Below are 14646 nucleotides of genomic sequence, written 5' to 3'. Positions count from 1 at the left end.
TATAGAAAACCAGCACCAAGGTGAATAAAAACCCATAGAGATTCAATCCACCAAGAACTATACATGATCTGCCAAGATACTATATATGAAGTTTTAATGAAATTGTTTCGTAAAATTGTTCAACGTGCTCCTTTAAATGCTGTCAACGGTCAAAATGCTCTGAAAATAAATAAAAATTATTATAAGGTACTAAGTAAATAACTCTACATAATTGCAACTTACCTTTATTTAGAAAGAAAATATCCCATAACATATTTGACCAGTGATCTAATTAGTTCTAACTTTGTTAATGAAGATATTTTTCTGATTCTAAGGATTACTTATTAATTATGTTTTTGTTGTTATTTACTTCAAACCAAACATATTTATGTTATTGAATAATTTCTAATGAATACTACTAAAAAGATGTTTAAAATTCTGTTAAAGCCGGCGATGCACAAAAAATTTATTATTGATATAATGCACATGGAAAATACAACCAAACCCATATTTAAAAAATATATATATTATTCTGAAAAATTAAAAAGAAATTTCCAAGATTCCCAATATTAAATATATTAGCGAATTAGTAAAAATAACTGTAATATTCCGTTTTAAAGCAAACCATGGTTTGCTAAGTGTTTCTTAATAACTAGAAGTTTGAATGAATACAAACCTCATCCTTACTCCAGTTTATATATAAATCTTAAAATGTAAATACTTACACTTTTATACAAAGTAAAAAAATTTAATAAAAAGAAATTCAGCAATTGCAATTTAGTATAAATTTCACTAAAACATGTAGTTAATATACATATATCTTCGAATAAAATGTTTATTTTAGTAAAACAAAACGAAAAACTTAAGACACATACTTGCTTGTTTTTCATTTACACTCTCCTTTTTTTACTCAATGGTTTACTCATATCAAAGTTATATAACAACGAAAAAGCAAAAACTGGGCCATTTACTCCCAAACTTATCTGCTATAAATTACCACATACTGGTTCGTTTCTTTCGGCGAAGAAGGAAAACAAACAAACAAACGAAAACAACAGCTTTAACATGGATGACATGAAAATGGATCAAAACTAAATCAACAACAAGTGGCTGCCTGACTGTCGGTCTAACTGTCCGTCCGCCTAACTCTAAACAAACAATGTCTGCACAGTGTGAATTGGTCAGGCACTCTCTATTGAGTGAGAGGAGGATAAATAAAAATAGTTGCAATCTGTTTATTATGTGAAAGTGTCCGTCTGTTCATTCATTCATTCATACAAATGTCTGTCTATTTGTTTTTCTATTTGTGTGTGATTCATATAATGAACATGTTTTTTTTGCCAGTAATCTTAACAATTGTAGGCTGTAACAGAGTAGTGGTTTTGTGTTGGATTAAAACAAATATTAAAAGCTTTAAAGTCATTTTTAAATATGGGTCAATAAATTAGAAAAAAAAGTAAACAAACAAATTTAATAAAACAAGACCAAATATATAGTTGAAAAATTAAAAACAAACACATTTTTTATACAAATTATATTAAATTCCAACTCAACAATAGTTGCAAGTATTTAGACTTAAATATTTACTTTTAATGTTTTCATTAAGTATAACAATAATTTTAAGTCAACACGTACAAAACCTCTTAGACTTTGGAAATGTGTGTAGAATATGTGGGCTATTTTTTGCAGCCTTAACAGAATACCTTCACTTTTAAGATACTCTACTACAAGGGTAAGAGAATTTGTAAGACAGTTTGTTTAGCAAATATTAATTTTTTTTTAATTCCTAAAAAGACTAAGGTTAAATAAAAACCAGACCTATTGTGGAGAACTTAACTATATAAAGAACCCTGGATTAGAAATATACTAATCCTAAATACTCTAAATGAATAATCGTAATAATACTTCGAACTTGAAATTATGGAAATCATCAACGTTTTTAAATAGTAGAGAATATTTCAAAGTCGTAGCAACTAATACTTATCGATCAATTTAATTTTTATTAAAAACAATTGTTAATATGCCCATTTTAATCATTTGTTCGCCTGTTTAGCGGTCCGCCTGTCGGACCAATCATCCACCCACTTGAAATCATCCACCCACAAAACCATGTACAATTATTGTTGCTATTGTTGTTGTTTTCCCCCTTTATTGTATTTACAACAAATTTAATTTATAGCACATTTGTTTAAATGGCCAAACATTATTAAATCGCACAATATTTCTGTGTAAATAGTAATTATTTGTATGGATTATACGAATAGACAGTTTAACTTACAACGATTACATAATCTTTTTTCTTTTTTCTTAGTAAAAACTAAAATAAAAATATTTTAGCTGTAAGTAAATAAATACAAAAATAGAAGTGTAAACGCTTTAGGCTATTTATCGTTCAAATAAATACTATAGATACGACTATAACTTTTTCTTCACTTCTTCGTCTACTTATTACTAATACTACTACGACTAGTACTTGTAATATAAAAACCTAAATATAGACTTTTTGTCAGTATCTTATATTTGACTTAAATGTGGTTAAAACATACTGTAACTTGGAAAGTTTATTACGATTTGAGTTAAGCTGGGTAGAAAAAAATGCTCAGAAGTAAATAAGATTTATTGTAAATTTAAATGAATTTCTTTTGTAAGTTGTGTAAATGGTTTCTCGCGAAAAGCCAAAATAAATTAAATAAATATTATTGGCTCTTAACTTATAATGTGAATTTACAAATTTATCACATGATTGGCATAAATAATTTACAATTTTGACAATTGTAATTTTGTTTAATACCAGAGGCGTAGTTTCAAGTAGAAAAACTAAATTTAGTCCAATAAAAATTTAATATGGTGTCATTTTCGTCCTCTTTGGGTTTAATTGTTGTTGCCATAGTTTGGTACAAAACCATAAATACAATGTTTTATCACTTAATAGCTTCCATGCTTTTAGAAAAAACTCTGCAATACAAAAACTAACTAAGTATAAAGCTAAACATTTCAACTACTGTTACATAACATAGTAAATAAATATTCCTGCATACTACATACTACTTATAACATCGAAATCTTCTTAGAGTGAATCACTTACAAGCTCAACACCAGACATTAAATACTCCTAAAGACTTAGGAAATGCATAATATATCCCAAACAAACACCTTGCCACAAAATACTAGTACTAGCAACATTTTAAAATCATGTGTTGAGACAACAAGAAAAACGCCTAAACTAGCAACAGCATTTAACTTTATATACATACATACATATGTTGAACACGAATATCTACAACAAACAATGCAAAATAATAAAACAACCAATGTACAATACAATAATAATAAGAAAAAAACAACAACTGAAATGTTATGTTGCCAACATTATCAAGACCCTGTTAAAGGTTAAAGCATCAAGAAAATTTCATACTCATGAATATTCAAATATATACATACATACATATATACTCTTAAATGTACCCTGTAGTCCATGGAATTAGTTCCATCAGTCCTTAAAACTTAACCTAATCTAACATATTAGCACATACAAGTCAACTTTAAATCCGTTCAGCTCTTAATTCTAAAAATTAAACAACAAAAAGTACAAAATACAATATTTACCTTCAGATCTGCTGGGTAATCTTACAACTATAAATAAACACATTTTTATACACTAATCTTATGTTTGGGGATACTTCATTCTCAAGTACAAACTTGAAAATAGAGAGAAAAAAACATAAAGTATGCAACTAATGCGAGCCAATTGCATATAAATGATTTTAAATTGCAATGTATGTTATACAGTAATGGACAAATTTATAGTTATTTTTAATAAATTTAAAAAAAAACCTATTTAAACAAAAATTATGTAAAAAGTTCAAAAATATATTTAAAGAGACCAACTGATTTGTATCATAAATGATTATATAATTTTAGAACACATGCTATGAAGAGTTCCAAAACTCTTATTCTATAATTTTTAACACCACTTAAAAAAATAATACACCAACGCCATCAGCTAGCACTATAAAACACAATAATTGAAACAGCTGCTATTCCTTTAGCAACTTACAATAACAGTATATTTAAATATTTTGTGTGAGATTATATTTACTAGCTCTACCCAGTGTGCTTCGCTACCATCAACTATTGTCATCTGCGATGACGTGATGCAGATGCTTAAGCGCATCGATCTGTAGAACCATGCTGAAGAGAATGGCCAGCACAAATTGGCTGTTCCTCGTAGAGTCACACATTCCAGACGGGTCTGCATTGAGCGTGAAACTAAGAAATACCCTCCCCCTGTTTGATAGCGTTTGTTTCCCTTTGGAACAGTTAGAGACGGGTGGTCCTGGAAAGCATGTCCGGCTGGTTCAAATCCGAACTATACACTTAAATGTGTATTGTCCGTCCAAATCCACCAGCATCTGTTCCCATATTAGGCGGCAAGATGACTACACCACTATAACAAACAATGGAAGAGAAGAAAAAAATATTTCCGCGTACCCGCTCAGAGGCTTCTAACTCCAGGGACCCTACTTCCACAGCGTCGGCAATAGGCTATGGAAAGTCGAATGCGACCGTTCCACAGACTAGTCAGGCGACCACACCAGGTCAGGCTAGTTTGCGAGCTACCGGCATCGCAGGAGGTCAGTCTGGCACATCCAGGATGGATGAATATAATTCAGTACTTTTCTTAGTTGCTCAACAAGTGGCGAGGACTTCTCTACAAGTACCTCCGAAGTTACTACAGCCCAAAACGCCATGGCGATTAAAAACCCTGCTTTGGGTATTGATGGTAAGTGGTCGGCTAAGTCGTATCTTCCATCAGCTTACCAAGAGCCATCTGGAATGCCGGTTATCTCTGAATGAGATAGCGAGACATTCTAGGATAATGTTAATATGGATCCCTCGTTATAGTAACTGTCAGGGAAACTGTATAACAAACTTGTCAAAAATGTTGCGATATCCTGATATCCCTTTCAAAATGTAAGTCAATGGTTCTGACTGAACTGTATATAAAAAATGGAGCAAATCAGATGGTATAGAGAAACTACCTGTCTCACTTCAAGGTCAACTTGGCCTCTTTAGCCAGGTCAAGCTTACTGTTAAGGTTTCGTAAGGAAAAAAAAAGAACGCAGTTATCAGTCATAACCGGACACTGTGTAATTGGCAATCACGCCAGAAGAATGGGTCTCGGATACCACGACTACTGAAGGAGTTGTCATAATAATTAAGAAACAATATCTCACCTCCTTTGTTATTGTCCATCATTCAATGAGAACAGAGATCACTGTTTCGGCTCTGCTATTCTCTCTTGCAAAAGTATCCTAAACTTTGTAAATCAAACCGGCTGATTTAACTCTGGAAGAAGTGAGTAGTGGAAATTCTTTGTATTTTTATACCCTACACCACTTTAGTGGGGAGGGTATATTGGATTTGTGCTGATGTTTGTAACATACAAAAATATTCGTCCTAGACCTTAAAGTATACCAATCGGCTTAGAATCGTTTTCTGAGTCGATTAAGCTATGTCCGTCCGTCCCCTTCAGAAAATTACTTGAATGTCCCAAATTAACTTATAAACACAAATATCGCGATGAAATTCAGCACAATAAAATATTATGTAAATATAAATATAGTCACAAAATTTTATCGGGCTTGGTCCATATTTGCCCCTAGCCCCCATATAAAGCCTCTTTCAGAAAATTAGTTTTTCATCCATAAATTGCTTAAATGTATCGGAACAAGTGAATATTGAAGATAAATGCTTTATTATGAAAAATAAATCACAGTCGGCCACTCCCTACTATACTTTCTTACTTGTTTTATGAAAAATTTAGGTGATTTATATTTGAAAATTTTTATTTCTACACAAACAAACAGTCATGCATATATACATATGTATGTGTATATGAACATATTGATGTTTTTTAACTTCTTAAGATGGTATTGATCTTTTTGGCCTGCAACGTCGTCATCATTTTCAATTGATAATATCTTTTCTCTAAAAAAGTATAAATATTCTTTTAAACATAAAAACAATTCTTTTTGTAGTTTTAAATATGTTTATTGTTTTATTTTCGATTGATTATGAGATAATTATTTATTTATACTAAAAATCTTCACATTAAATTTGTTAATTTTTTTCTTTAATTATTGAGGTGTTAAACTTTTAAATTTATTCGCAAATATTTATACTCAAGTGGAGTAAATTTGCAAGAAAATAAAAAATATAAATGAATAAAAACATTAAAATGTAAAACTTTCTATATCTTTTCAAAAACAATTGGACTCATACCACTGTAAAATAAAAATAAAAACAATTTTTCAATTTATCATTCTCAAATGCTTCAAGAAATCTAATTTTAAATGAAACCGAATTAATTTCAATTTAAGATTGATATGTTTTTTTAAAGATTAGAAATCGATAACATTTATTTACAAATCAAATTGACAGTGGTAAAAAGGTATGTGGGTCTTAGTATATTGAGGTTAAAAGCAAATCAATGTTAATGATATTGCAAATTATTTACAAATTTTGATTTGTTAAAATAATTTGAAATGGATTTAAAAATTTTGCAGCGAAAAAACTCATTATTAACCGGAAATAATGTGCACATTTTCTAATTGAGATTGTGGTCTTTCTAAACAATTTTCTAATACATATTGTAGAAGTAGAAAAATATGCCATGAAAATGTCTTACATTCAACAGTTTTCTATGACAAATAAGAAGCAACAATGTGATGAACATCATCATCATTCAAGTGTAAAATTGTTTTGCAATTATCCATGATACATATTTTTTGTGTTTTTTTTTTTATTTGGAATGCGGTTTCCGTGAATTTATGAAATTATGTTTTCAAGATGTAAATAAATCTTATAAATAAACGAGAAGTGTCGCAAATGATATTTAGTTTAACAATTGTTTAACAAACAAAATCAACACCGGTATTGCGATATTGAATTCCAAATTATTCGTTGTATTGTTTCCTTTTTTGTGCAATTAATATAAACTGCATTTTTGCATTTCCTAAACTAAACAAAACTAAAAACAACATCATTGTCTTAATAAGAAACTCATATAAAAAATATACAAAAAAATATAAATAAAATAGTAGAAAAATGTTAATTAAAAAATATAAACGTTTAAGTAAAATATTAAACAACCAACATGATCAATCTCATCTTTTGTTGAGTCACCACAAGAAATATTGTCTGTATCAACAGCAACAGCATCTGCGGCCTGGTTCAACATCGTATTCATTCATAACGGTTTTAGGTGTCATGTCAATGTTGCTGCTGTTGTTACCCATACGTTGCGTCGATGCCGTCGGTTATTCGTATACACGTTTTGTTGGACCCGTTGCTGGTCCCGAACATAAAATCTATGTAAACGATGCCAACGTTGCCGCAGATGGCAAAACTCATCATCATGCCATTGGTGGTGGTGTACCACGTCTAGATTATGTTGCTAAAGCGGAATACAATTTTGCGTATGGTGTGGAAGATGCTGACGCTCACATTTTGCACAATCGTAATGAAATGCGTGATGGTGATGCTGTTAAGGGGGTTTATAGGTGAGTTATGAGGGGTTTATTCAAGTTGTATATTGGATCTACATTAGTAAGAAAAACGGAAGCTTCAGATTATTGATTGACATTTGGGGGGAAGTTAAGTGTAGAAGAAACATGAAATTGAAAAATATTAATTAGAGATTTATGTTATGGTTAAATGAAATATAATATGATCACTAGTCATCATTGCGATGATCTTCAATTGTTATTATTAAATGAAAATATGTATGTACTTTAAAAAAAAGCTTTAAGTTCATTAACAGCTTATTTATCCTATTTCAAGCGAAATAAACTTAATAAACAACCCTATACCTATACTAACAGCTTTGACATGGAACTAGTTCCGTAAGTGATTCTGCGGTTCGATTAATATATCAGAATGTATTCTGCAATTTTATTTAATAAAATAAAACTGTATAGAAAATGTATATATGTAGTTATTTTGTCAATTATGAAAAATTGGAGCACCATATTTTAAATCTTAGTAAAATTAACAAGTTTTGATAACTAATCTGCTGGTCGATTTATCAACACTAAATCACTTATATAATTTTAAGTTTTCATAAAAAAATCTAAATTTATCATTTAACAGCCTAATTGACCCTGATGGTGCATTGCGTGTGGTCAAATATACAGCCGATGATATTAATGGTTTTCAAGCCGAAGTCATACGTAATGGAGTCTCATCATTACATGGTCAATTGCAACATGATTACAAACGAGCACCACCTTCAGAGATCATCAACAACGGCAACAACTATTACAAGCCAGATCGCGAACAATATCATTATCCACAATCTCAAACGCATTTGAAAGCAGACACCAGCCACAAATATTATCCATCATCTAATATTTATGCACCAAATTTGGACCAACTGCCGCAAATAAATCATGAGCAATATAATCCGCATAAACATTATCAACCACCTCCACAGCCACCCATTATTTATCATTTCAACAATAACAACGACGATGGAAATAATGATGATAGTGACAGTGATTATCGTGATGAACCGAAACCACAATATGAAGTGCATGAAAAACCCAACAATTATTATAATGATAAACAAGAAGAAGATGAAGATGTTCATTATGATGAAAATGGCCATGGCCATAAAACAAACAATGACGACAATGTGGTTGATTATAAAAAGAAAAAACAACATCCAAAGGAGGAGGAGGATGATGACGACGATGATGACTACGATGACGAGGATGAGTCGGAGGAATTGGAGGAGTATGATGAAGCAGTTCATAAAGCTCACAATAGTAACGAAAGTGATGAATATTATTAAGCTACAAACGTAATTTTACAATTAATATTAATTAAATAATCATTAATTATTGTAACCAATTATGGTTAAATTAAGTAAAATTAAAAAACTTTTTTTTTAGAAAAAACTCGAAAAAATTAAGCAATATTATTTATTAAACCAGTTTCATTATATTCACACTCTACTAGTTTACACCATTAACAGACTCAGTCTGTTACAAGTTTTATTTTTTTTGCAAAGAAAATGAAAAATGTGTCGTTATTTACGTTTTTCCAAGTGAAATGTAAAATTTGAAGCTGTAACGTTCGACAGTCGTAAACATAGTCGCCTTTACAAAGTATCCATTCATTCATTCATTCATTCAATTCGCTTTGGCCACTTGGCCAGAGAGACACTTAACCAGCTTGTATATCTGTCTGTTAGTCAGTCTCTTATTTATTCGACCAGTCAGTCATTCAGTGGTTTTTGTTATTTTTCTAGTTACACAGTTAGTCTGTCATTGATTACATGAATTCCTTAGACTGGATTTTTTTCATTTTGCTGCTGTTGAAATAATAATAATTGTATTCATATGTGACTATTGCTGCCGTTTTATTATTATGATATTTAAGTTGTTGTTACCCTATTTTAGGCAATATTATATAAATAGTTAATATTAGTTTGTCACTGCGTATGTAATTTTAAAATATTCTATAAATAAAAAACAACAAATTTTTGAAGATTCTTCAATGGAGAAAATAACAAGAGTGTATTTAAAAACCCTAGAAAATGGTACCAAATCGATGTAGTGAAAACAAAAGACTTAAGACACAAACTTTATTTTATATGAATGTACGCCTTAAAAGGATTTTTTCCAAACTGGAAATAAGATATTGCAAATTTTCAATAAAAATTGAAGTGTGCACTCCAAGATATATAATTCAAACTCGATTGATTCCCTGGAGTATCACCGAGAAGTGTAACCAAATGACCACCTAAAAGGAAACCTATCAACCATCTAAAATAACACTACACATAAATACAATAATAACCAAACACACATCGATAAAATGTATATATTATCTCTGTCATTTCTTGCCATTATTGTTGTTGTTTTTTTCTATTTATCTCCTCTTGTAGCATGCAGCAGCAGCAACTGAATATTATTAGTAAAACATTTTTTTAAGTTTATGCTTTAAAGCCTAAAGAAAATTGTTAAATATTTAGTCGTACAGAAAAAAAATAAAATTATACAAAAATTCACATAAATAAATATAAAAATCAAAAATAAAAAATTCAAACAAAATTAGGTCAGTAGAAGAAACAGTCAATAACCAGACCAGACCATTGAAATAGACAACTTTTTATTAATTGACAGTTTAATCTAGTTTTGATTTTTTTTTTCTTTGGCGCTTTTTTTGCTGGTGCAACTAAAGCATTTTTATAATTTGATCGATAGTTAGTTATGCGATTTTAATAATAACAGACTAGAAAATGCACTGTCTGTCTGTTTTTTTTTTTTTTTTTTTTTTTTGCATTGATAAGTATGTGTGAATGATATACATAATAATAGCGTCACCAGAAATATTAAAAACTTCCAAATAAAAAATAATACGACTTAAAAATAAAAATTTGTTGTATATTTTTAAGATATCTATTTAGGTACATTTGTGATTCGACTGACGTTATGTTAAGTTTTTAATTTATGTGTTTATATGTAATTGTTGTCATACATTTTAAGCTGATGATGAAAATGTAGATGTTGTAACCATCTTTCAACAACAACGACAACAAGTTAAAGATATAATAAATTCACATTAAATGAGTTCTGGTTACGTGGTGGTATTTCAATCAATAACTTTGCTATTTTTATTTTTTGGTGTTGTTTTTTTAATGTATGTTTCGTTGTCAGGAATGTACAATATTATTAGATGGATAATGCGAAAGATTTTTATGAAATATTAGATAAGGTATTTGTTTAAGGTGTAGAAATTTACATAATATTGCTCTTACAAATGTTTAGCGATTTAAAACCAACAACACTTTAGCAGGTTGCTGATGTTTCTTACGCACAATAATTTTGGCCTTATACCCATATGTACCAATAGGCTTATAATCATTTTCTGAGTTCATTTAGTCTAGTCTGAAGTCTAGTCTATAGTTTAGTCGATAATATAGTCTATAGTATAGTCCATAGTATAGTCGATAGTATAGTCGATAGTATAGTCGATAGTATAGTCGATAGTATAGTCGATAGTATAGTCGATAGTATAGTCGATAGTATAGTCTATAGTCTAGTCTATAGTCTAGTCTATAGTCTAGTCTATAGTCTAGTCTATAGTCTAGTCTATAGTCTAGTCTATAGTCTAGTCTATAGTATAGTCGATAGTATAGTCGATAGTATAGTCTATAGTATAGTCGATAGTATAGTCTATAGTCTAGTCTATAGTCTAGTCTATAGTCTAGTCTATAGTCTAGTCTATAGTCTAGTCTATAGTCTAGTCTATAGTCTAGTCTATAGTCTAGTCTATAGTCTAGTCTATAGTCTAGTCTATAGTCTAGTCTATAGTCTAGTCTATAGTCTAGTCTATAGTCTAGACTATAGACTAGACTATAGACTATACTATCGACTATACTATAGTCTATAGTCTAGTCTCTAGTCTAGTCTATAGTCTAGTCTATAGTCTAGTCTATAGTCTAGTCTATAGTCTAGTCTAGTCTAGTCTATAGTCTAGTCTATAGTCTAGTCTATAGTCTAGTCTATAGTCTAGTCTATAGTCTAGTCTATAGTCTAGTCTATAGTCTAGTCTATAGTCTAGTCTATAGTCTAGTCTATAGTCTAGTCTATAGTCTAGTCTATAGTCTAGTCTATAGTCTATTCTATAGTCTAGTCTATAGTCTAGTCTATAGTCTAGTCTATAGTCTAGTCTATAGTCTAGTCTATAGTCTAGTCTATAGTCTAGTCTATAGTCTCTAGTCTATAGTCTAGTCTATAGTCTAGTCTATAGTATAGTCTATAGTCTAGTCTATAGTCTAGGTCTATAGTCTAGTCTATAGTCTAGTCTATAGTCTAGTCTATAGTCTAGTCTATAGTCTAGTCTATAGTCTAGTCTATAGTCTAGTCTATAGTCTAGTCTATAGTCTAGTCTATAGTCTAGTCTATAGTCTAGTCTATAGTCTAGTCTATAGTCTAGTCTATAGTCTAGTCTATAGTCTAGTCTATAGTCTAGTCTATAGTCTAGTCTATAGTCTAGTCTATAGTCTAGTCTATAGTCTAGTCTATAGTCTAGTCTATAGTCTAGTCTATAGTCTAGTCTATAGTCTAGTCTATAGTCTAGTCTATAGTCTAGTCTATAGTCTAGTCTATAGTCTAGTCTATAGTCTAGTCTATAGTCTAGTCTATAGTCTAGTCTATAGTCTAGTCTATAGTCTAGTCTATAGTCTAGTCTATAGTCTAGTCTATAGTCTAGTCTATAGTCTAGTCTATAGTCTAGTCTATAGTCTAGTCTATAGTCTAGTCTATAGTCTAGTCTATAGTCTAGTCTATAGTCTAGTCTATAGTCTAGTCTATAGTCTAGTCTATAGTCTAGTCTATAGTCTAGTCTATAGTCTAGTCTATAGTCTAGTCTATAGTCTAGTCTATAGTCTAGTCTATAGTCTAGTCTATAGTCTAGTCTATAGTCTAGTCTATAGTCTAGTCTATAGTCTAGTCTATAGTCTAGTCTAGTCTAGTCTATAGTCTAGTCTAGTCTATAGTCTAGTCTATAGTCTAGTCTATAGTCTAGTCTATAGTCTAGTCTATAGTCTAGTCTATAGTCTAGTCTATAGTCTAGTCTATAGTCTAGTCTATAGTCTAGTCTATAGTCTAGTCTATAGTCTAGTCTATAGTCTAGTCTATAGTCTAGTCTATAGTCTAGTCTATAGTCTAGTCTATAGTCTAGTCTATAGTCTAGTCTATAGTCTAGTCTATAGTCTAGTCTATAGTCTAGTCTATAGTCTAGTCTATAGTCTAGTCTATAGTCTAGTCTATAGTCTAGTCTATAGTCTAGTCTATAGTCTAGTCTATAGTCTAGTCTATAGTCTAGTCTATAGTCTAGTCTATAGTCTAGTCTATAGTCTAGTCTATAGTCTAGTCTATAGTCTAGTCTATAGTCTAGTCTATAGTCTAGTCTATAGTCTAGTCTATAGTCTAGTCTATAGTCTAGTCTATAGTCTAGTCTATAGTCTAGTCTATAGTCTAGTCTATAGTCTAGTCTATAGTCTAGTCTATAGTCTAGTCTATAGTCTAGTCTATAGTCTAGTCTATAGTCTAGTCTATAGTCTAGTCTATAGTCTAGTCTATAGTCTAGTCTATAGTCTAGTCTATAGTCTAGTCTATAGTCTAGTCTATAGTCTAGTCTATAGTCTAGTCTATAGTCTAGTCTATAGTCTAGTCTATAGTCTAGTCTATAGTCTAGTCTATAGTCTAGTCTATAGTCTAGTCTATAGTCTAGTCTATAGTCTAGTCTATAGTCTAGTCTATAGTCTAGTCTATAGTCTAGTCTATAGTCTAGTCTATAGTCTAGTCTATACTCTAGTCTATAGTCTAGTCTATAGTCTAGTCTATAGTCTAGTCTATAGTCTAATCTATAGTCTAGTCTATATTCTAGTCTATAGTCTAGTCTATTATTATTTTTGTTATTAAACCAAGCGTCAAATATTGCCCTCCCCTGAAGTAGTCAACAAAAAAGCGTTTACAAAAATAATTGTTGTTTAATTTTGTTAAAAAGACTTAAATAATTGAAATTGTTGAAAAACATTTAATCAGCAAACAATTTAAAATCAATTAGCGCATCAAATGCACAATTTATATTGTTTGCGTAGTTTTGAAAGTATTTTTTTTTAATAGCCCAGCAAACATTGATAGTGCTATTAAAAAAATAATTTGGTAAATGTAATAAAATAAAGAAATTACTGATTCTTTTAAACAATATGGAGTTAAAATAATTATGAATTTAATTGATTTTAAAGCGGATTGTTGCTAAATACATTTTTGTAACATTTATACTTATAGGGAAATAAAATGTTAACTAAACTCGCCTAAAGTTACAACATGCTGAGCCATTTAGCCCAATTTTCGTTTTAAATTTTTTATTAATTGTACAATATCTACCACCCGCTATCCGTATGTATTGACAAGTTGTATCTTGTAACCGTAAACAAAAATTTCAAACATGTTGCATGCCATTAATTACTTTAAACCATAAAAAGACCAAAAGTAAAAATATCGTATATCGACAATTTATTTTGGCAAATATTGTTTTAATCTTTGTTTTGTCTGTCGTTTGGTCTGTTGAATTTTTCCATCAAATGGCATTTGGTAGCTAACCAAGTGTTCAAGTGTTTCTCTTTTTTTACAAACTTAATGTTCTGTTTTGTGTATAAAATGTATATTGTAACTGCTGAAAAATATGAAGCTGCAACACGAGAAAAAAAAATTCTAATTAAAAATCATTATTTGGACAAGTTGAAACATGATGTTGTTCGTGTTTGAGCATAAAGTGTTGAAAATATTGCAAACAACATTATAAAAATTGACATGTGAATAGTTTTGGAAAATTTATGAGAACAATTTTACAATAAATTAAGAATTTTATATGTATATGTTGTAAAGAAAATGCAGAAAAAACTCGTAAGCGTTGAGATGTAAATAAAATAAGTATGTTTAAAGTTGAAATTTATGAAGACCATATGAAAATCAACAAGTTGTAATACTTTTTTATATTACCCACATAAAAATTACAATTTATGAATTACAAAATTAAATTGTTAAAGAAAAGCATTGAATATGTTTCATTTTTTATTACATTACG

The 14646-nt window shown here is 30.0% G+C and overlaps 1 protein-coding gene across 1 annotated transcript; it reads left to right on the top strand.

The window, feature by feature from the left end:
- Positions 1-4438: 4438 nt before the first annotated feature.
- LOC119608702 lies at positions 4439-8836 on the top strand. Its single transcript, XM_037963220.1, has 4 exons — positions 4439-4762; positions 7174-7544; positions 8134-8626; positions 8714-8836. Exons 1-4 carry the CDS (start codon positions 4439-4441, stop codon positions 8834-8836), a joined length of 1311 nt encoding a protein of 436 aa, XP_037819148.1.
- The last annotated feature ends 5810 nt before the right edge of the window (positions 8837-14646 follow it).

Source organism: Lucilia sericata, unplaced genomic scaffold (assembly GCF_015586225.1).
Source record: "Lucilia sericata isolate MDLA Ls3-8-SP2 unplaced genomic scaffold, ASM1558622v1 Contig000021F_arrow, whole genome shotgun sequence".
NCBI classification, from domain to species: domain Eukaryota; kingdom Metazoa; phylum Arthropoda; class Insecta; order Diptera; family Calliphoridae; genus Lucilia; species Lucilia sericata.
The sequence above is the reverse complement of the archived record's forward strand: the minus strand, read 5'-3'. Positions and strand labels throughout refer to the sequence as shown.

What these genes read in the sequence shown, in the direction of transcription:
- LOC119608702 (XM_037963220.1), top strand. Translation starts at nt 4,439, where the DNA reads ATGGAAGAGAAGAAAAAAATATTTCCGCGTACCCGCTCAGAGGCTTCT. An exon ending in CCCTGCTTTGGGTATTGATG is followed by an intron (nt 4,763 to 7,173) that starts GTAAGTGGTCGG and finishes AGTCACCACAAG; the next exon opens with AAATATTGTCTGTATCAACA. An exon ending in GCTGTTAAGGGGGTTTATAG is followed by an intron (nt 7,545 to 8,133) that starts GTGAGTTATGAG and finishes ATCATTTAACAG; the next exon opens with CCTAATTGACCCTGATGGTG.